At 39.8% G+C, this 22,436-nt stretch overlaps 2 protein-coding genes across 6 annotated transcripts in view; both read left to right on the top strand.

Moving 5' to 3' along the window:
- Nucleotides 1-972: 972 nt before the first annotated feature.
- LOC106746391 (major facilitator superfamily domain-containing protein 6) lies at nt 973-11,881 on the top strand. Of its 2 annotated transcripts, none has more exons than XM_014622967.1 (11): nt 973-1,669; nt 3,478-4,057; nt 4,702-5,040; nt 5,672-5,793; nt 5,883-6,108; nt 6,204-6,338; nt 6,838-7,107; nt 7,232-7,490; nt 8,124-8,417; nt 8,868-8,980; nt 9,302-11,881. In XM_014622967.1, the coding sequence occupies exons 1-11, from the start codon at nt 1,266-1,268 to the stop codon at nt 9,410-9,412; spliced, it is 2,853 nt and encodes a 950-aa protein (XP_014478453.1). In that variant the 5' UTR covers nt 973-1,265; the 3' UTR covers nt 9,413-11,881. The 2 variants fall into 2 exon arrangements, with proteins under 2 accessions (XP_014478453.1, XP_014478454.1); XM_014622968.1 differs by having other exon boundaries at nt 8,868-8,933; nt 9,302-9,394.
- Nucleotides 11,882-16,140: 4,259 nt separating this feature from the next.
- Nucleotides 16,141-22,436, top strand: part of LOC106746416 (double-stranded RNA-specific editase Adar) — a 9,934-nt gene continuing 3,638 nt past the window's right edge. The window contains exons 1-7 of one of the 4 annotated variants that reach the window (XM_014623005.1): nt 16,141-16,462; nt 17,941-18,011; nt 19,146-19,206; nt 19,375-20,205; nt 20,688-21,073; nt 21,180-21,474; nt 22,180-22,370. In XM_014623005.1, coding sequence (XP_014478491.1) covers nt 16,141-16,462; nt 17,941-18,011; nt 19,146-19,206; nt 19,375-20,205; nt 20,688-21,073; nt 21,180-21,474; nt 22,180-22,370 — 2,157 coding nt within the window. Of the gene's footprint in view, nt 16,463-17,564; nt 17,859-17,940; nt 18,012-18,664; nt 18,744-19,145; nt 19,207-19,374; nt 20,206-20,687; nt 21,074-21,179; nt 21,475-22,179; nt 22,371-22,436 lie in introns of those variants that run through there. The other 3 variants (XM_014623006.1, XM_014623008.1, XM_014623009.1) reach the window with 3 other exon arrangements.

Genomic DNA, 22,436 nt, shown 5'->3' on the forward strand with positions numbered 1-22,436 from the left:
TTTATTCTCCTCCGACAAGCGTCGCGTATTCTTAACTTTCACATACCCCCCTTTAGATGTTATCGTGAGAAAAAAATGAGATCATATATGAAATTTGCCCGTATATGATTATATACAATCACATATGCCTAACAACGAAAAAAATACTGTTGTTTATATGTAAATACGATCGAAGCAAATGCTTCTATCGACATTTAATTGAATGACAACATCATTTTTTTCGTATAGACACGTATGATCGTATATGATTTTATATAATTATATATAATCATACATAATCATACACAATCAATTTTTCCCGGGTATGCGAAAAACGACTCGCGAAATACGGCACGCTGTTACATTGAAAAGCGATTATTCGCGAGAAGAGAATGAGAATTCATTAATCGAGAGTGTAGAGCGGAATACTTCCGACCGAAGCTTCGTCCTCGAGAGAGCTTATAAAGCAAAATATGAGAGGAAAATTAATAATAAGTACGTGTGTGCGTTCTCTCCCTTTGAGTTTTGGTGTCTCTTAACGAGCTTGCGTTACGATCCGCGTAGAGATTTTTCGAAATCGTGATGGATGCGCTGCCGACCCGTCGCCACCCCCGTCGTTCCATCGCGCGCCTTTCGTCGCGACACTCTTCAATCCGAATACAGTGCCGACCGTTTCCGTTCACTCCGTGTAAAATTTCACTCGAGAACTTCGAGGCGCGAAACGCGTGCGAAACACCGGCGTAGAACCACCGAGAACGGAAAGCTCATCCTTCCGCATTTCACGGGAGGGAAAGAGGAAGCAAAATCGGCGATATTCGGACAGCACGTGATGAAATTATAAGGCGAGCGCATAAAATAGGCATCTGCTGAAAGGATTCCCCAACACGTCGATATGGCATTGAAGACATCGCCGAGTGCGCGCCGGGCACGACGAGAGAGGGCAAAAGTTACGCCGGCGCAGTAACATGTTTATCGATTTTAGGAGCGAGGCTACCCCATACGGTCCAACATCGATTCGACACACGAAGGGTAAACCGAGCACCTTCCGTTTGGCAGTCGATCTAATCGGAGGATCCACCGTGTCGAAGGGACATAGCCAAGGAGCGAAGGACTCCGGCCCTCCGGGATCGTTCGCAAACTACTCGCTCGACGACGACGACAACGACGACGACGACGTTCCCGTCGAGGTAGTAGCCGCCGAGGGTGGTAGCCGAGGAAAAGACACCCTCCGTCGAGAGCTTTAAGTTCTCCCTCCCCCGAGAGAAAAGCTCTCGCACTGCGAGATCATGCAGAACTATGGACACGAGGATTACGATTATGGGGCGCAGGGCGACGCAGGGCAGGCTGGCGGCCGAGCTCTGCCACAAGTTCCGGGCGCCAGGCCGATGGTGGACCCACAAGCGGAAGGTATCGTCGACCCCGAATTGTACCCCCAGCCGAAAGAGGGTACGCACAAGATACGGGGCAAGAGTGACATTCTGGAATATCTGTTCGGCGCCGTCGATCAGGAGCTCCTCACCGTCAAGACTTTCTACTTCTTCTTTTACTCCGCCTTCGGCTCGTTGTTCCCGCTCATGGGAGTGTATTTCAAGCAGATGGGCATGAACGCCGGACAGTGCGGCCTCCTCATCGGTCTCAGGCCCTTCATCGAGTTCTTGAGCGCTCCTTTCTGGGGTTCCCTCGCCGACAGGTGACACACACACATACACTAACACACACACCGTGTTATCGTCTGTTTTCTTACTTTAATTTCCGATCAGACGTCGATTGGAAATCGTAAGCGCATTGTCTGGACGCGAGAGAGCTTACGTAGAGCAAAACCTAAAACTGGGACAGACGTCTATAGGTCGTTTCAAAGATATTTTATTTTAAAGACGACTTTAAGACGTCTTAAGGGTGTCCTAAAGACGTATTACGTCCCGGTGTTGGGCTTTGTGCCGTTTGGATTGGTAATATCGGTCGAATCTCATTGGCTAGTTCGAACTTGACTGTCATTGCTGAAAGTTTGCTATCAGAAGTAAAATGCATTTGTTGCGAGGTATAACTTGATTGGGTATAGTTATTAGTATAAGTAGCTAAGGTTCGGTAACTCTCTCTCTCTCTCTCTCTCTTTCTCTTTCTTTCTCTCCCTCTGTCTGTCTGGTTATATCACACTGAGAGAAATCTCATTAAAGTCATATAGCAAATTCGGTTATCCGCACTAAAAACCGCTACACGTAAAGGCCCGTGTTCTGAATTCTCTCTTATCGACAAAAGTGCGTTAAATGTGGCTTCTCAGCCAATCAGGTGATTCCTAAGTCACTTTTAAAGGCACTTTTATCGATAAAATTAGAAAATATAGGCCAAAGTTTTCAAATACAACGGCATAAGATAAGCACTTTGACGTAGAAATAATTAACATACATTTCGTTAAATAACGCGATAATATCATTGGGTGTTTAATCGTTCATAATGTTTGTATCTATTTTTATTTAAATAACTGTTTTATATATATATAACGGCCTTTAGCACACATCGATCCAGTTAGGTGCGAGTGATTGAACTCACTAATAGTCATTTTCGGTCTCGATTATATCTCCTTTCGGTCTTAACCTAAATAGAATAGTGGCAGTGATAAACGTGTAAAGATATTAACATCGTCATTATAGTTACACCTTGCTAGAAAAATAGTTCTTCCGACAATAATTCGTTCACTCGTGCGTTTTCAGCTATTACAAATACCAAAACTCGGTACATATGTAAGTTCGTCTCGCGCGCTTTCGTGTGCTAAAAGCGACGTTCTATCTTTATTTCGCGTTATGTACTGAAGGAAGATAGATCGATGTTTTCAACACGAAAGCGAAGTTAGCCGAACGAACTTAGCCGTAGATAATATGAAATATTTCAGAAAGTGGCGTTCGGTAAAAACCTGCGAAGTTTTCTGGATCCATGTTTTAGAGAGAGACAGAATAGAGAGAAAAATACGAAACACGTTTGCATTAATCGAGAAAGTCGTGTAGTATTTAAAGTGATTGACTCATGCAATCCGGAGGTTTCGGGTTTCATCAGTACTCAAGTATGTTTTTCAGATACAATGTAGCGTTACAATCAAGTAAATGGCTAAATTTCCGGCAAAATCAGTACAAAATAATACCTTAAGAACAACTACTGTTAAAAAAAGCAATGAATTTCTAGTCGAGAACGTGATTATAATTTTAGTACTATTGCGCGCGATCTATTTCTTGCTGTAATGCTCGCCTAAATTTAAACAACTAATAAATTTAACTGCGGTTAATCAACGACACTAGCCTGTCCCTGTTTCAGTGTTACGTTTTAATTGTCACAGATAGATCTTAGCTTCCACGGCTGATTCTCCGAGTGTGGCAACGTAAGATTCTAACAGAAGACGTTACCGTAATGCATTTCGGAGATCCTATTTTAATTACCGAACTCGAGAATATTTTGAGCCTCGAGAAGCCCGAAACATATCTTTACACGTCGCCTCTGTTTATCTCGCAGGTGGCAGAAGGGCAAGATTATCCTGCTAGCTTCTCTTTCTTGCTGGATCATCTTTACTCTACCCTTGGGCTTCATTCAGCCACCTCCGACTTCCTGCATAGTCCCCGGCGTAAACAACACTTTTTACCTCGAAGCATCCAACAGTAGAGAACAGAGAATCGTAAAGCGATCGACCGACCTGGACGAGCTTTATTATCCTGTGAACGAAGACGAGTATCTGGAGGTCGCGTCCAACGTCGTCTTCGAGAGGCTACGGCGAAATACGGACGATAACGAAATATATGATCACGCAAAGAGACCGGACCTGCTAAGGGAAGTCAGTAGGCTCGGGACGTCATACGACATCGAAGGAAACGGTGTCAGAGCTTTCGATAACGATGCTTCCCTCGCATACGATTTGAAGAGCAACCGAGTGAGAAGGCAGGCAGCCACTACGGATGAGAGCGATGTCGAAGATCTCAGGTACAAACAGCTGGTGTTCGAAAATAACGGCGACCCGGATGCGAAGACGATTGACTTGGAGGCACTGCAGGAGAAGAATCGACCGGCCGACGTTTTGGAGTACAAACGTTTCATGAAGGTGCGCACACTTTCGTTCCCTCACCCGCCGATACATAGCGATCGCAATGACTTGGCGAACGAATGTTCCGAGAGAGAGCTCCGATTTAATTTCACATGCGATCTTAATAGTTTACAGTAGCGAATCATCACTCGAATCATCACTTTACGACATCATTCGGAGAAATGAGTCAGTAATAGCAACTAAATTTCATTGACTACCCGGGGAAAAAAGATCACATATGAAATTTGCCCATATATGACTATATATAATCATATAATATATATATAATTGTAGTTTTCTTATTTAAAATGTGTATTGCGATACCAATTGTTTTATTATATAAATAAAGCCGAAATAATTTTATATAAAAATACGTTTTATACTAAAAAAATTATTAAAATAATATATATATATTTTTTCTATATTACTATTATTTTATTTTTTTTATATTTAATATTATTTATATAATTTTTATATTTAATAATATTTATATAACATTCTAGGAATATTATGAACTTATAGGGAAAGACATAGCTATCACAGCTGAATCTTAGCTTTTGTGGCATAGTTCTTTCTCCGAATGTGTCACTTTGAAGAAAATAATCTTTCTTTCGGCCTGCGCATTTCTGTCACATATCGTATAACACGTGTTTGTTTCATAGAATGAACCAATAACCGACGGAACGGTGGTTCCCAAGAAGGCATACGTGCACACCAAGGCACGCGTGAAACCACCACCGGCGAAAGTAATGGTGAAACGGGACGTGGAAAGGGAGCAAGCATTTTTGGAGGAGAAGGAGGACGACGCAATCGTCCAGATTGACGATGACGACGAGAAAAACGCGAATATGTTTCTGAGAAGAAGTCGCAGAAACGCAATCCATGGCTCGGGAGAATTACCGTTGTCCCCTTTATCGGTTACTTACGCGACAAACTATAACTCGGAGGAGAACAAAGGATGGGTGAAACCGATCTTCAGCTCCATAGTATACAGATTGCCGGTGAGATAAAGACAAATGATGATATAATTAGACTTGTACCAATTTGTCTCTTGCTTGAAAAACAATTTTTTTACGAACCCCCTTCTATCTTTTGTTTCTTACTCCATCTCCGTTTTCCGATTTGTTTTATATTTCGAAAATATATTGATACTTAACAATTTTTTTAGTTTTCCATTTGTTAATCACTGCATGTTTCTTCAAAATGTAGCATTCCCTCCCCCCGGGGGGGGGATTTCTCATATATATGGAATAATTATATATGGAATATGTCCATGTATATAAAAATATATAATTATATGTATATATTTATTTATTTATATTTATATATATTCGTATATAATTATCATTACTTCATATATTTTTATATATGGACATATTTTATACATGACGCCTTATATAAAATTATATATTATACATTTATATATAATTATCTAATATATGGAACATTTTTTCTCGGGTTAGGGACATGGGCTCAAAATAAGGGATTGATATTATAGAGTTAAGAAAAATGTGTAGATTCTACAAATTCTACAAATTCTACAAATTGTTGTTCACTTTCAATTTGAATTTGGTTTGGTCACCCACCCGTCGAAACGTGCAGTATACGTCGATGAAATTTATGACATTTCAGGACATCCAAAAAACGTTCTTCCTTCTGCTACTGCTGGTCATAGTTGGCGAATTCTTCTCAGCACCGGCTATAACCTTAGCTGATTCGGCCGTTATCACCTTGCTAGGCGAAGATGCCGACAGGTAATAGCGATAGAGCGTTTCCTCTTAACATCTCGCAACAGGGGAACCTGTTGTAAGATATATATTAACGAGTGAATCTCAACAACCAGATATGGCCATCAACGTATGTTCGGGAGCCTCGGGTGGGGTTTGGCCATGTTCTTCGTCGGGATCGCCCTCGATCACAGTACTGCGTTTCCGGACCACCCTTGTAAGCCTGATCCGAGAGAGAAAAATTATACGATTTGTTTCGCGATATTCAGCGTGCTGATGGGCGCTGCGTTAATAACCGCGACGCAGATCAATTTCAAGTACGACTTTATGTCCGCCGAGCCGGTAAGTTCATTAATCACTTGTCACGATCAAGTTATTTTTCTTCGTGTCTTGCGTCGCGATATCGTAACCTCTCACGTCTGCCTTCACTCCTTCAGGAAGTGGTGAAGCCGCCGGCCGAACTAACGCGGGAGGAACAACTTCAAAATCAGCTATCTCAGCAGCTGAACTTGCCCGGGCTTCAGGACTCATCCGCTGCTGTGGACCCGAAGCCTCAACCTCCCGAAGGGAAGGTTCGTTTCTTCTTTAATCGAGAATCACACAGCAAAATCAGTTTGCTTGAATTTATCTGAAGTAAAAGTAAAACCGAATGCGTTTTGGTTGAAGAGGATTTAATCAGAATGTCAAAATTGATTATAAGAATAAAATTTGACTCGTGAGAACCAGAGATTTCTTTCCGAACAAAATACGCTTTGTTCATCTCCCTAAATTCAGGTAAATTTAATCAAACTGTCTTTTCCGCACGAATGGCACGAATCCTATAAGACTGACGAAAACCTACTTTGACGATACTGATCGTTCATTAATTTCTCTCTCGAACCTTTCGTTCGACAGATTTAACTTCAATGCCACATTGGACAACTTACTTTCGATGCGATTAAAACAGCGAAAACGGAAAATTTAAGGCATCAGGGTTAAAGTAGGAGTTCATTATTTCCCTTCTGGTTTTCATTCGAGAAAAATTGTCATCCACAAGTGACGTGTACATTTGATTATTTCTCGGCGTTTTAGACGAAAATGTTTGCGCAAACGACGAAGGAGATACCGGAGTGGATAACGGTGTTGAAGCAATTCAAGGATCTCAAGTGCGTCTCGTTTCTCTTCGTCGCGTGGTTCATGGGATTCGGCATCGGGCTGATTTTCACCTTCCTCTTCTGGCATCTTCAAGATTACGGTGGCTCGCCGACTCTCTTCGGCGTCGCGTCCGTGATCAATCACATCTCCGAGATCTTCGCGTATTTCTTCAGCTTCAAGCTCATCCGGCAGATCGGCCACGTTAAGGTGAATCGAGGCAGATCGTGTAACGAATATTCGTCACCGCACTCTTTACGTTGCTCTGATCGTGCATATAATTATCATGCAATAATTGCTCTCTTCGATCATTACCGTACCGTGTATATTTCAGGTATTGTGCCTGGGTCTAGGCGGAAACGTGCTTCGGTTTCTTTACATATCTTGGCTGCGGAATCCGTGGTGGGTGTTACCCTTTGAGTTCATCCAGGGTATCACGCATGCGGCCGTGTGGGCCGCATGCTGCAGCTACATTGCCCACAACACACCGCCGCAATTGCGCTCCAGCGCGCAAGGTGTTCTTCAGGGGCTCCATCATGGGCTTGGAAGAGGTTGCGGAGCGGTGATCGGCGGCATGTTCGTTGCAGCCTACGGTATGTATTTTCGTGTATCTAACTCGTCTCGATTACAATAATTCAAGCGATGCGACTTTACTCCCCGTAAGTAATTTCTAAATAATATTTCGACAAAACAGTAACGACATGGCGAGTCATCTTAACGAGATATTTGCAAAATTAAATTTGAAAAGAAATTTCTCAATAATTGAAAAAAATATTTTAGCTCTATTATAGAATTTAAAGAAGCTTCATTTTATGTTTAAGATAAGAATGGTGTTCTCAGTTATTATTGCGGTAGAATAACCTATTATTTAAGATAACTTTGAGCGTTCTAATCGATTTATGTATATGGGAAAATCTGGGAAAATTTTTATGCGGATCACTCGATTCGAACAAACTTTGCGTGATTCGCGAAAATGAAAGATGTGAAAACAAAAAATATTCAATCGCAATTTTTACATCTAAAGTGTAATCGAATTTGAAAAGGAAGAATATCGAAGAAGTTAAATGTATAATAGCAATTAATACGGAACAATTAGCTTAAGATATTTATTATTCGGATTGCAATATCAATCCGTGGAAATGTTGAGATATCAATTATGTGTGTTCACAACAATATTGTATTGCGACGCATTTAACGCTCACGATTACCGGATGTTTAATGTCCAGGCACGACTGCGACGTTCCGGGCGTACGGTCTTATTTGCATCATCGTCCTGGCGGTCTTCGTTTTCATCAATTTCTACAGGAAGGATACCGGCTTCGTGTCTGAGCTACCGCAAACGGAAGATCCGCATCAAGTGGCCGAGGCTACCCATCTGGCACCACATGGCGTACCAAGCAATGCTATACCGAGGGCGCTTAGTTCCAGCCGTTTGCACGAACTGGCTAATCAAGACGCTGGTTACGGTGCCACTTATCAGACCAGTGGTGGGAATCTGGCCGTACCCGGCGCTAATGGAGGTGAGGATTCCATTATTTTAATGTTAAAATCGTAATATTTGCATGTAGGGACATTTCTGCAGCAAGTAGAGGCATTTCTTCTCCGAAAAAGCGCGATTGTGTTTCGTCGACTGCGGGGGCAACGGATGTCGTCACATTTTATCCAAAACGAAACACGCATAGACGTCGATAAAAGTAATGATTAATTGGGGTATTCTTTTGATTATCTTCTCGTACGCACTGTATTACGCTATTGATAACGAGTTCGGGAAGAAATGATTATATATAATTATACATAATTATAAAAATAATATATATTATTAAAAATAAAATCTATATTATCTATATATTGTTACAAAAAAATAAAATAAAAGTAAGATAATATTACTAATCCACCAGTTAGAGAAGCATATCGCTTGTTTAATTTCTTTTTTCGATGCCTCGTTCTGACCTACCAATTATTATTCGCAGGTCCTGGCAATCCGACGAACCCATTCTTAAACAGCGGAAGCGGCGGCGAAAGTGGATATAATTATGGTATGACTGGCAAGGGAGAGGACGAGTATATTCGTAGGAGCTTCCAGGTTCAGTAAAACCATTCTAATTAAAACGTCCAGCAGGAGGACGCGGTATTTCGATGAAAAGCAAAAAAAAGAGAGAGAGCGACAAAAAATACCGAAAAGAGGGGGAAAAGAAAGAGAAGGGAAAAAGAAAAGAGAGACTTCTGGCTTTGTTTCTTGCACCTTCCGCAGAAGGTCACGAGAGATTCACTGAACGCGAGAAATCCTATCTATACTTTGTCACGAGAACACATTAAATAAGAAAGAGAGAAAAAAAGCAATCCCATAGCATGCATCGTACTCGGGGTAGAGGGAGAGAATTAACGACACTTTCCTGTTTGATAGATCTACAGTGAAGTGGTGGGTAGGGAATTCGATCTCGTAAAACCGACTATCCACCTACACGCCCAACAACCATGCACCAATCCCTTTCATCAACACGACTACGACTGGTAACGACTCGATCTACCGATATGAGGTTTGTTACGTACAATCGGCAATTCGAAATGCGGATGATCGCGAGAAAGAAAAAACGAGGGAGAGAGAGACGAAAGAACGCTACTGAGATAAATAATAAAATATTATAAATATAAATATATATAATTATACACACACACAATGTACGCGCGTGCGTGCGCATATGTACGCAAGTGTGTGAGTGTGCGTACGCGCGCGTGTCATCATAAAGCCGCCGTTATAGGGTGTGTCGAGAGATGATGTGATAAAATAGCTGTGGAAAAAGTGAACGTGACGCTATCAATGCCCCACTCGGTAGATCTATGAAATCTTATTGCGACATGACCTTATTACCGTCCTCTGGCTTGCTCGTCTTACGATTCGGTAATTCCCGTGCATCGTTTGCCGTTCACCTCTGACCCCTTAATGGGCGTCCAGAGCTATCTTAGAGCATCGGGGAATTAATGGTAAGACTAAAACGTGATGCGATCAATTGAAAGTGCCTATCGACGGTTTCCCGATGCCCTAACTGTGCGGATGCCGCTTGTATTTCTTACCAGTGGTCTTTCCTTCTTTTATCCTTCCGTATGCACGACGTAAGTGGCGAAAGTGACTCGGTAACTCGAGCGTGGAATTCATTCGTTCGAACAAGCGTTGGGTTGAAGATGTAAGACTATCCCTATAAACGCGTAATATTATTTAATATTAAGCGATATTCTGGGTACGTTCTTAGAATATTAGACGTAATATTCTAATAATATCCCATTATAATAATTATAATAATATTCCAATAATATTATTTAATATTAAGTAATATTTCCCGAGACGCTTTCGAGAGTCGAACTTGTCTACTTTTGCACTCGTATACCATACACAAGTTGTAGTCTTTTTTCCAGTTACTTCCGTATTGTCGAGAGTACCTTAGAAAGAAAGAAACCATATTTTTGCGCCTTACAAATTATATCACGTGTATACGTTATATGATTGTTATTTCGTGTTATCATATGCATTTGCATATCAAGCGTGTATATTATGCGCTTGCGAAAACGCGATGTTAATTACTGCGGCATGCGAATGTATTAGAATTATTTTAGTTTCGCGATTATCGAATCAGCCAGCGGACTTTAAATGTGTATTTACGTAAGTAGGCAAAAGTCGATAAACCGAAATAGCAGCTAACGTTGACACGATGATAAAATGATTGTCATCTTTCACAAAGTTGCGTCGGAAAGGTTATTATTCAATATCCCAGTATAAAATTAGGAATAACAGTATCTGGGAGGCCTAAAAGGGTTAAATTAACGCGACGAATATGTACATCATCATGAGTAGAATAATTTGCGTTTCATTTGCCGATAATTGACGGGAGGACGCGGAGTAAATTAACGACGTTAAAGACGATCGTCATCTGTAAATATTCTATATGCTCTTATATGCTGGATCTTACTGTTCACATCTGATCCCTTTTCTTTTCCTTTTTTTTCTAGTGAATTGTTGATTGTTATAACTATGACTATCTATTTGACCTTCTCATTAGTAATCTATCGAATTTCTATCGCGTATATACTTTTATTGTATGTATAAGATATATACGTTGTGACAACTGTATAATATTGTTGGAAGGCGAAGAAGGGTGGGATTAGTGAAAAAAAAAATATATATATATACATATAAAGGTTATACAATAGCGAGATTATCTACTGTCAGAGGAGGAAATACAAGGATCGCCTTCTCATCTCACGCTTCTATAAGGGAACTCACTATTACTCGAGGCACAAGACAAATAGAGATACTCGGTGTAACTTACCTTTGTGAAAAAAATTCTAAGTTAGGATAATTACAAAAAAAAATTATACGTAGGGATATCTAACGGAGTTTTGAGATTTTTTAATGTATTTCCTGCACTTTGTAACGGTTAATTTCTCTCATTTTACGAAAAAAAACAAATACTAAGACCGCAAAGTCATTAACTTGGATGATGTTTGCACCAAAACTAGGAAATGTTTCAAAAATCTCGAAAACTCTCTTAGATCCTTATGTATATATATTATATAAGCAGCATTTTGTGAATCGAACATTAACCGACAATAAGATCCGATTAACGAAAAAAAAAAAAAACGTCACGAGGGATTTCGTATACTCTACATGTATATTTTCGTGTTATAATTTTATCCTTTTTTCATTTGAGAAAAAAAATTATTCCAATTAAATTCTTTCGACTTGTTGTTGACGGTTAAGGTGCGCTTTACGAAATATTACGAAAATGTTACACTACACAGTGATATTTCTCGTGTCGGCCGTCAATACATATTGATGTTTTGCGGACAAGTAAATTATACATTGTTATAAAGACTGAAACAAAATGTTATATGCATGGAACGGTCGATCCGAGGTAATACTTTGGGCAAACGTGTGTGCGTATTTGTATTATAAATTATATATATACATAAAGTGTACGCGTGAAGAGAAGTCACACTATTATATGACGTACCCTGAATATATCTCGATTATGTAACTATATATCGTGTATGTTAAGAGGGGAGTTGCGTTAATCATATTTTTTTCGTTTCGTGAAGACAGAGTCAAAATATGGCTTTTACGTACGTTTCTAGATATCTTATACGGTTGTTAGATCATACATATATACACACACACACACATATATATATAATCATGTGTTATAATGGTCTTTCATAGAAATTTAATTATCTTACGCATGACATGTGTTGCGTTACAAACTCAGCTGTTACATACGACACATACATACATATCAGTTGAATTTTAACGCAATATATATTGAGTGTATAAAATAATTACGTTATGAATAATTAAAAGTACGTTATATATATATATATATATATAATTGAAGTTTAACAATATCCGTAAAATTGTTATGTTGATATCTTGTAAACATGAATATTTCCAATTAAATTCAATTAATTTTACCTCAGAGATAGATTAATGTGTATTCATAAATGATTTGATCCGAAGCAATGGGGCTTTATGAATTACATAGAAACTTACGTATTAAATATACTTCGACCTCGATATTCGTTGAAAATTAAAGCACTACACACACACACACACGTATACATACATACATACATACATACATACATACATACATACATACATACATACATACATACATACATACATACATACATACATACATACATACATCGATTTTTTACTCACATCTGAAAATATAAGTGCTACCCCTGGACGGCATAAAATTGTAGCGCAGTTAAACTAAACACACAAAGGTGTTTCTAACCGAAGGTAGATGAATGTAAACGTAGGAATTGTATGACGTACGTTATGAGGGACGCAAATATGTAAAAAAAAAATGCTATAAATATTATTGTAATCCCTCTCGTAGAGGAATAGACGAAAGAAGCGAGGACACGTTCTCGAAAAGACCACGAACGCAGAGCGGAGTCCTTAACAATTTATATGTAACGACATATCATAAAGACACGACATTGTGCGTAGCTTTAGCGTAGCGAACGTATCGTATGCTTATTATTACATATCATATGCTTATTACATGCTTATTACTTGCACTCTTCATCGACACTTGTTTTCTCATCGGCCGTTTGTGTGCGTGTGTATTTCTCAATTATTAATCTTCTTTTTTCGTTTCTATTTTTATATTTGTTGATCCGTTATATCATCGACGGGGGGATTAAATGGGGGGGGGGGGTATAATTATTAATTTAAAATGTGCGAGGTTATAAATATTTCGACTAAGATCAAGTTTTATGCAATTTTGTTATTTAGAAGAATCTGCAAACGTAAGAGCGAAACTGATACACGAATGAAAGCATATTTAGCGCGTTTTAGCAAATAATAATAATTGCCTCATAAACAGTTAAATCGATCTTACGAAATCACATCGTCACGTGTCACGCATACAAGTGACACATGAGACGGGTAGTAAACGTGTCAACAGACTTCTCAACTTTTATTTCAATAAAATGTTTGGATAAATTGTGACTTAGAGCAAGACTTGTCACCATTTATAATTCGATTAAAAAGTTTCACAGATTATTGTGTCACTTCCCTTAAATTCAGCTGGATAATCTCGATATACAATTAATAATAATTAACAATAGTTAAAAAAAACATATAATATTTTTATTATATATAAAATGTAATTCGGAAGACTTTCTTTGAGACAATTCTACAATGACAAGAAAAATGTTATAAAACTGTTTTATTCGATACACTGTTCATATGACATTTTTTTTATAGAAAAAAATCTGTTACAATCTTATTTGCGTAAAATTATTTAAAAAAATGAGATGCGTAAATTCTTTTTTTAACTAAATTCTTTTCTTAGTTGCATCAGGATTTCCAATATACTTCATACTGTACGTATGAAAACTTGCGCAAATGGTGCCAAGTTGTCGTATTATTGAAGCAGCTTTATTACTTTGCTCGCCACGCCGTATGCATTATTATACAACTTTATTTAGTAAAAATTTAATTTGCACAGGATTCTCTAGCTCTTGGTAAGTAAAAATTATTCTCAGAAGGTAAATCTCATATAGCAAATTACGAAATTGTTTTTTTACGATAACAGGCATAAGTGATTGAAAACGTCTGAATGATTAATTCATTTAATTTATAGTTAGCATCTAAAAGTATGATTATTATCCAGATGTTTCGTTACTAATCAGACGATAAAAAGCACTATATAAGGTTATATACGGGATGATCAAACGCTGACAATGTCAGCATTTAATTATTCAACAGGTCAGAGATGATTAAAGATTAGGCATGTTCAACGGAGAAGAATCGATTAAATTTAATCGACTTTCATAGTGGAAGACCTTACTTTTATAGCGCAAAACACCTATTTTTCTGGGAGAAACATTTATGTTCGCTCATTGAGGATGGTGTTACATCTAGAGAAAATGTTGGAGAGCATCTAGAAATTCTCCATCCGACAGCGAATCGGTATATCCGACAAACTCATATGATGTATGCTCAATGACTCATATGTTATGCCTGGGCAACAATGAGATTATATAGATTTGCTCGTGTAGCTTGCACTTTTCGTACTTGGAACAAGACAGACGCATATTCGAACGCTTGAAGGAGCAAGAACAAAGAGATCGAGCGCAAAAGATGCAAGCAATACGTACAAACCAAACGTTTATTACGTTTACGAGAATACGTACTCAATTAATCGACAATAGCCGGCCATTGTTGTGTTGAGAATACGTGTACAGCAAAGGAGAGATAATCCCAGATGATTTGTTTCTCTCTCTCAGTCTTCTGCCAAACTCACCTTCTTCCATGTAAAAATATACAATATGCTGAGTTTATTATGTACACTTATGGCTTTCCAATAAAAGAAGAACAAGTCGACATGAGTCCAGTTATATCGTCTATTATCCTTTTCCTCGTTAAATAACGCGAAATAAGAACAAATGGCGATATGACTAAACTTGTATCGATTCGCGTCCCTCGCTGGAAAGTAATCCTCTTGACGATATTTTATTAACACGCAACGCTTACCTTCACTGTCGACGGCCATGACGCAGGAGGTTCACTTTAAACGGGCTCCGGAATTGTGAAAATACGGGAAAACTTATCCAAACCTGACCGGTTCGCGCGGTTAACCGTTTCCGCAACTCGACTGAATTGACTGAATCGCGATCGAATGTATCGAACTGCGATAATACTCCGCGACCAATTGCGTCTGTTTGAGAGATATCGATTCGCGTTTGTTCGAGAGATATCGGTTCGCTCGGCGCAGCATACTTCATTCGCGATGCGTGAGAAATGAATACTATAGAATAATATAAGAAAATCTTACCGAAATACTTTAATACACATTTGAAAATTAAATATTCGATATATCACAGAGAGATCCCATATAGATAGGAAAGTTTCGAAGGCAACGAATTTAAAGTCGCGCGAGTTCACTTTAAAGTTTTCTATTTACTTCCAGTTTATACCGAAATTACTTCGCTTATGGTAAAATTCTCATGCAACATCGATCGTTAATGGACAAATATTTCAAATAAGAAGTTTATGTTTTTTTCGTCGTCCTATTAGGACAAATTATTATTGTCGAAGCAATTGCGAATTAAAGAATACACGTACATTGCGGCGGTAACACAAAGTAACAGTTAATAAACTAAACGTTAGCTGTAATTTCCTACTCAATAATGTAATTATTTAATTTAACGCACGTGTTATATATAACAGTTATATTATCGAGCGGGAAATACAATTAACATTTAATTTATAACTGTTACTCTGTGTTTGCTGTAGGATGTGGATGCGTGAATGTTTCGAGAGAGGACGACAGTCTGTTTACATCGTTCACTTCGTGATCCTTGTTATCTTTTCGTCCGTGTTTGAGTGACGTCCGCGCTTACAAGTACAATCGTGCAACATCATTGAAGAATAGCGTTCGCCAGTAACGGCAAATTGATGTTTCATTTTCACATTCCAGGACGTGGACGGGACACGACGAATTTACATATCAGTTTGCCGTTATCGTCAATGCGAGTGTTATTTCCCGATATCCTCCGATAATATCGATAAATTGCGTACTGATAAATAGCCGATAAACACACCTCGCTGCGCTAGTCAAAAGCGGTAGTCGAAAGTCGTTAGAAAAAGGAGAAGAAACTCTAATCGTCCTGTGTGTATATGTGTGTGTGTCCGCCGCGAGTCAGTGATTGTTTTTAATTTAATTGTGTGAGATGAACTTATCAAGAGCGGACTTGTACGAAATTGTGATTACGGTGACGCGTATATCGGTACAACGTTCGCAAAGTCTCCGTCGGGTGTGCGACTCGACGTGGCGTTCACGCCTATGTGTTTTGCCGCGACGGGGCCTGCTGAGGAAGCTGAGATTCTTGATCAATCACTCGGACCTGCGTACGATCGTCAAGTGTTTTAATCGCGGTATATTCGCCGACGATACGGACATCCTCTGCATTGTGTACGACGAGATTGTTTTACGCGGCTTGCACAACACCTCATACGTGGAGGGCATAGTTAGACGGTACAACAAGTATTGCCGTGAGTAAGAAATTATATAGCGATTGGATTGTCCCTTTTAGATCCAGGGGGAATAATCTAAGCTTAACGCAAAAAAACTTCTAACAATTGTGAAATGAACGTTCCGTTAAACGCGGCCATCCACAGCAAGCAAGAAATCATTATCGCAATGTTATCACAATGATATTTTGTGACATTTACAAATATGTAGTACTTAATGTTGTACGCAACGTCATCGTTAACAATATTTGACCTAGACATTAAAAATAATATTTACACAATATGATTTTAATATTTAGGAATATTATATCATCAAGTAACAGTTTAGGAACATTCATGAAATATTATGTCAAAGTGTTTATAAAATTCACATAAAATCGATGTTTCGAAAGATTGATTTAATATTTCTTGCTTACTGGACATTGACTTATTAGATAACGAATACCGGATGCCATTAACGCCTGTCAAACTTTGTTCAGACACATATTTTCGTGTTAAATGCGCGAATAGTGCGTTTTAACCCGGGAAAAAAAGATCATACACGAAATTTGCCCACATATGACTATGTATAATCATATATGCCCACAATGAAAAATATTGTTGTTTACAAGTTATGTATGCAAATGCAATCGAAATGCTTTCGGCTACTTGTGCTTCTGATATCGCCGACGTTTAATTAAATGACAAAGTGTCATTTTTTCTCGTACAGACATATATAATCACATATGTGGGCAAAATTCACACATGATTTTACATAGTTATATATAATCTTCCTGGAACTTCAAGTAATCGATGGAAAGTTGACACGTTCCTCTCGATATCTCTCGAATATCGTGATGTACGAATAATATAAGGATAAACGCAGATGGATTTCAAACCGTATCACAGTTACAAATAAAATTAATGACATGCATTTCCGGGTTTTTTTTCGAGTTGAACACGTCGTCCTTGACTCACTTGGCGCGCGGTTTGATGATCAGCGGAAAATCATTTCCCTTTTTCTATCGATTATTTGCAAGTCGCAGCGTGCAAGAAATATCTATGCGTATTCGTCCGTCGAGACGTCGGTCGGCATGAGCTCGGGAAGTAACGTCGTCGCGAATACGCGTGGATACTTCGATCGCGCATTTAAATTGCGCTCGAATTGGCGATACGGATAAACGTAAAGCTGGGGCAGCTCGAGGCGGCTCGGGTTAGGTTAGGCCGTTTATGCGAAAAAAGTGGCAATGGCGCTGCGGATTTTCGTAGTACCAGAATACAATTGAAATCAATGTAAGTACACACAGTGCGCGCGGTGTCAGTGCGAGCATTTTATTCTCGCCCTCCCTCGTGTATTATATGAGTTTTCTAAGCGCGACACGCACCATGTCGACTGGGCTGCCGTTGCTAAATAACAACCAACAATCGAGTCAGACAAGTACGGAGAAATGGCTCTATATTGATTTTCCGCGCTCACTTGCCGTCTACCTCGCATGTTTATACGTTCGACGATTTTTCAGAGTGCGACGCCTCTATGGTCGCCACTAATAATACCTTATCGGAGAGCCCGCAGAATGGCAATACCGCATTGGTGAGTTGAAGTTTCGCAACTTGACTGTGAAAGGTTATAGAGACGCGACGGGGAAGTGACTCAGGTCTTCCCACCTGTTAATAGATAATTTAGGTTATCCCGGGTACTCAAAAGGTGATTTAAGAGACGAGAATGAAAGCGGGAAGATCGCGTTTATTGTTATTGGCAGTCTTGAGCGAGTTGTAACTTAGAACACACTGGGCAGCTACTCTTGACTCTTTTGCTAGAAGTGTCTGCGGTTGCATTCCGGGCTCGTAGAAACTGCGAACCGAGTATGATGAATTAAAAACTTGATTATTTCCTGTAATTGCATAACGCACGATTTCAATGAAACATGAGTTAACGAACATGAGTTAATTGAGCGTTAATTAATTAATCCCAGGGCGAACCAAGCTTCTCGGTCAGATCTATTGTTATTGAGAGTAAAAATTTCACACAAGGTACTCCAAAATAACAAAAGAAAAAAACAATATTTTCGTGTCGTTTGCTGATTCCTAGCCTTTAGTCGGTGTTGTGAGAGATTTATCTTTGTTGTTTTTCTATTTTCTCTTTTTTATATATTGGCTGTATGTTCAAAAATCACTTGTATGTTTATTATTTATCATGCATCATATTGCGTGGCGTAGAACAAAACTGAACGCAAAAATACACGTCCGCCTGTGAGGAAGGATAGAAGTCTAGAAAGCCTTGAATCGGCACAAGTTGTGTGCTGGAGCGCGACACCAACTAAAGGTGATTGATCCTCAAGTCAGCGTAACATTGCAATCTCGTGCTCTGCTATTCCGCCAAGCGACTTTCCAACTTCTTCAGACATCACTTCGCGTTTCTCGCTGTGCAATAAGTCATCTGTCAACAGCACTGACGACATTGCCATGTTTCTCTCTTTGGTAACAGAAAAGAAGGAAGATTCGCTCACTTTGCAATGCACAAATTATCACTTTCCAAAATTGGAATGTTAAAAGAAACCAAAGGTTGAAACATGCTCTGCATCATAATTTATGAATTTTTCCAATTTATACTTGTAATCTTTCCTACTAAATGTGGGAGAAGTGCGATGCAAAATAAAAAGCCATTCGTTTGCTTGATGGAATAAAGCGTCGGTTACCATTGTTATCTGGTGAATTTGTTTCGCAGATGGGGCAAGGAAATTTGCAAAAAACGATTCTGAAGAGAGCGTCAGAAGCTGATATAGAAGGTGACTGGCAGTTTTGTGTATTTACATATGCGTGTTTCAGATTGTATTTGCATATTATACACAATAGGCATACATATTTATTATATCATTTCAATAAAATTATTATCACTGAGATTGTGTGTGTTATTGAGATGATTTGACAAGTTTCGATTTGTCACTTGATTTCAGATGTCAGCAACGCCAAGAGACGTCATAAGAATCCGCAGCCGAAGAACGCGGTGTGCGCGCTGAACGAGCTGAAAACCGGGGCGATTTACAAAGTGGTCGGACAGACCGGGCCCACTCATGCACCGATATTCACGATCGCGGTGCAGATCGATGGGCAGACGTACGAGGGGAAAGGACGTACCAAGAAGATGGCAAAGCACGCGGCCGCGGAGCTCGCTCTACGGAACATCATTCAGTTTCGGAACACGCCGGAGGTTCATCAGGCTATCAATACTTGCCAATCCGTCGTACCTCTCGAGCCGGATTTCACGAGCGACGTTACCGAACGTGATAATCATCTCGTCAATGCATTTAAAACGTTAACGCAAGAGCCAAAGAATACGAGTAAGTTTTTAGACAAAGGTCCGGTGGCGCTGATCAACGAGCTGTACCCGGGCGTTATATACAACTGCATATCCGATAACGGTGAGAGTTACGCGAAATTCACAATATCGGTGACCATCGATGGGGAGACGTTCGAGGGGACAGGTCCGAGTAAAAAACTGGCGAAGGCGGCGGCGAGTAAAGCCGCCCTGGCGAAGTTACGAAATGTTCACAGTTCCTCGTTTTGTATACCGCTGCCCGTCCGCATCTTGCCCAACTTTTCGAATTCGGCCCACTGGCAGGAACAAATGACACTGCCGCAGATGCTGGCCGATAAGATCGGCAAAATGGTGAACCAGAAGTTCAGCGAGCTCATCCAGAGCAAACCGCAGCACGCACGGCGCAAGGTTTTGGCCGGCATCGTGCAAACGAAGGGGACAGACGCGGAGTTAATATGCGTTACCACTGGTAAAGGCACAAAAACTTGTCTCACACACACGCACATTCGCGATCTTTGAGATGTTAGAAATTATATTAGGGGTACTCGTAAGTGAGGTCGCTTTTTTTAGGTCGAACGAACATTGCAACCTTGTTCACGTGGACGTGATTTTTATTATTATATAATCTGTATGCTAATTAAATTTATTGACATTTAATATGCTTATTGTGAAATGTTGAAAAAAATTGAATGTCAAGTAGAATGAAATTTTCTATAAGTATCAAAAAGCGACATTACTTATGGACTAGGAGAATTTAAGGTGTAAGACTTAAGAAATTGGCCAATCACAGTCGATTATTCTCCTCGTTCGATTGTGATTGGTTAATTCCTTAAGGCTTAACTGTAGATTCCGCTTAATAGATATTAGATGTTTTCAGATATTCTCTATGAAACATCTGCTGAAACATCCTTATTCTCTCTCTCTTTTCTTTTTCCTTTTTTTCGGCACAAGGTACGAAGTGCGTGTCGGGTGAACATTTGAGCGTCAGCGGTGGTGCCGTCAACGATTGCCACGCGGAGGTGGTGGCGCGCCGGTGTCTCTGTGAATACTTGTACAAGCAGCTGGAACTGCACACCGAAGACAACAACACAGAATCTATCCTCGAGCCGGCCAAGAAGGGATTCAAGTTGAAGCAAGGCATTCAGTTTCATTTGTACATTAATACCGCCCCCTGCGGAGACGCCAGGATCTTTTCGCCTCACGAGGAGAACGAGTCTGTGGACAAGCATCCCAATAGGCGTGCACGTGGTCAATTACGTACGAAGATAGAGTCCGGCGAGGGGACTATTCCCGTCAAGAGTAACGAGGGTATTCAAACCTGGGACGGCGTCCTGATGGTGAGTCGAGCTCGTAGCGTAATCGTTCGCGTAATCCTCTACAGGAAGGAAAGGCCCTTCTCGATCGTCTCTCGCGTCTCTCACACGCATCTCCGTGAAATTTCAGGGTCAAAGACTGCTGACGATGTCGTGTTCGGACAAAATAGCTCGATGGAACGTACTTGGTGTGCAAGGCGCGCTTCTAAGCCACTTCATCGAGCCAATTTACTTCCACAGCATTGTTCTCGGCAGTCTTTTGAACCCCAGCCACATGTACAGAGCGGTGTGCGGTCGTATCGAAAACACTATTCAGGGCTTGCCACCGCCGTATAGGCTCAACAAACCGTTAATGAGTTTAATCACATCATCTGAGGTCAGACAACCTGGAAAAGCCCCGAATTACAGCGTCAATTGGACGATCGGTTTGTACATGTTCTCAAGGCCCCCCCTGCGCTCTCATCGCGGTCATCTTGTTTTATGACATCAGAAACAAGATATCAATCCAGGCGCAACAAATTTCTAAAAGATGCCTTCGAGACATCCAAAAGACGTTCTATTTCTTTTTTTTTTTAGAAAATAATTTTTCAGACGTCTTTGAAAGATCCTTTAGAAATTTGTCCTGTCTGGATCCATGCCCAGAATTTTTGCGGTGTACGTTCAAATAAAAAAAAAAAAGATATACCCGCATAAGTGACATTTGTGATCGACTCGGCGTTAATATATATAATATATATATATAATAAAATACTTCGAATATTTCCCTCTGCTTGAGCAATTAATAAATAGCCGTTAAAATTAATGTGAGATGATCATGAAAAATGTAGGTTAAAAAGAAGCTTAATTGTATGTCATGTTAATTTTACAGTTTATTGATTGTTGGGGCAAAAGGAAAGTTTTCGGAATTTACAAATGTGCTGAATCGATGCCAAACGTCAAACGTCATTTTATTTCTGGATGTATCTTTTTATTAGAACGTATATTCTGCAAGAATGTTGGGTACGTGTTTTCTCGCTTCTGGTGTCATCGAACAAAACGACTGCAGCAAGGGACGAAATGCCTTAATCTCTTACGCCTTAAAGTGCTTACGGTCGATTTAACGAACCTTCCTTTTTTGCTGCGCATTTTAGGTCAAAACGAAGCCGAAGTCATAAATTGTACGACTGGCAAAGACGAATTGGGAAAGCCTTCCAGAATATCTAAACAGGCATTCTTTAGAAGGTTTTTCAATCTCTTAGGTAAACTTCCAACCATAGAAGATGTTGATGAAAATCGTTGCCGTCATTATCTTGATGCGAAATCATCGGTACAGGATTACTCGGTAAGTGTGATTACATCGTTTACGAACACACACACACACACACACACACACACACACACACACACA

Source organism: Dinoponera quadriceps, unplaced genomic scaffold, assembly GCF_001313825.1.
Source record: "Dinoponera quadriceps isolate SergipeBrazil2010 unplaced genomic scaffold, ASM131382v1 scaffold566, whole genome shotgun sequence".
Taxonomy (NCBI): Eukaryota; Metazoa; Arthropoda; class Insecta; order Hymenoptera; family Formicidae; genus Dinoponera; species Dinoponera quadriceps.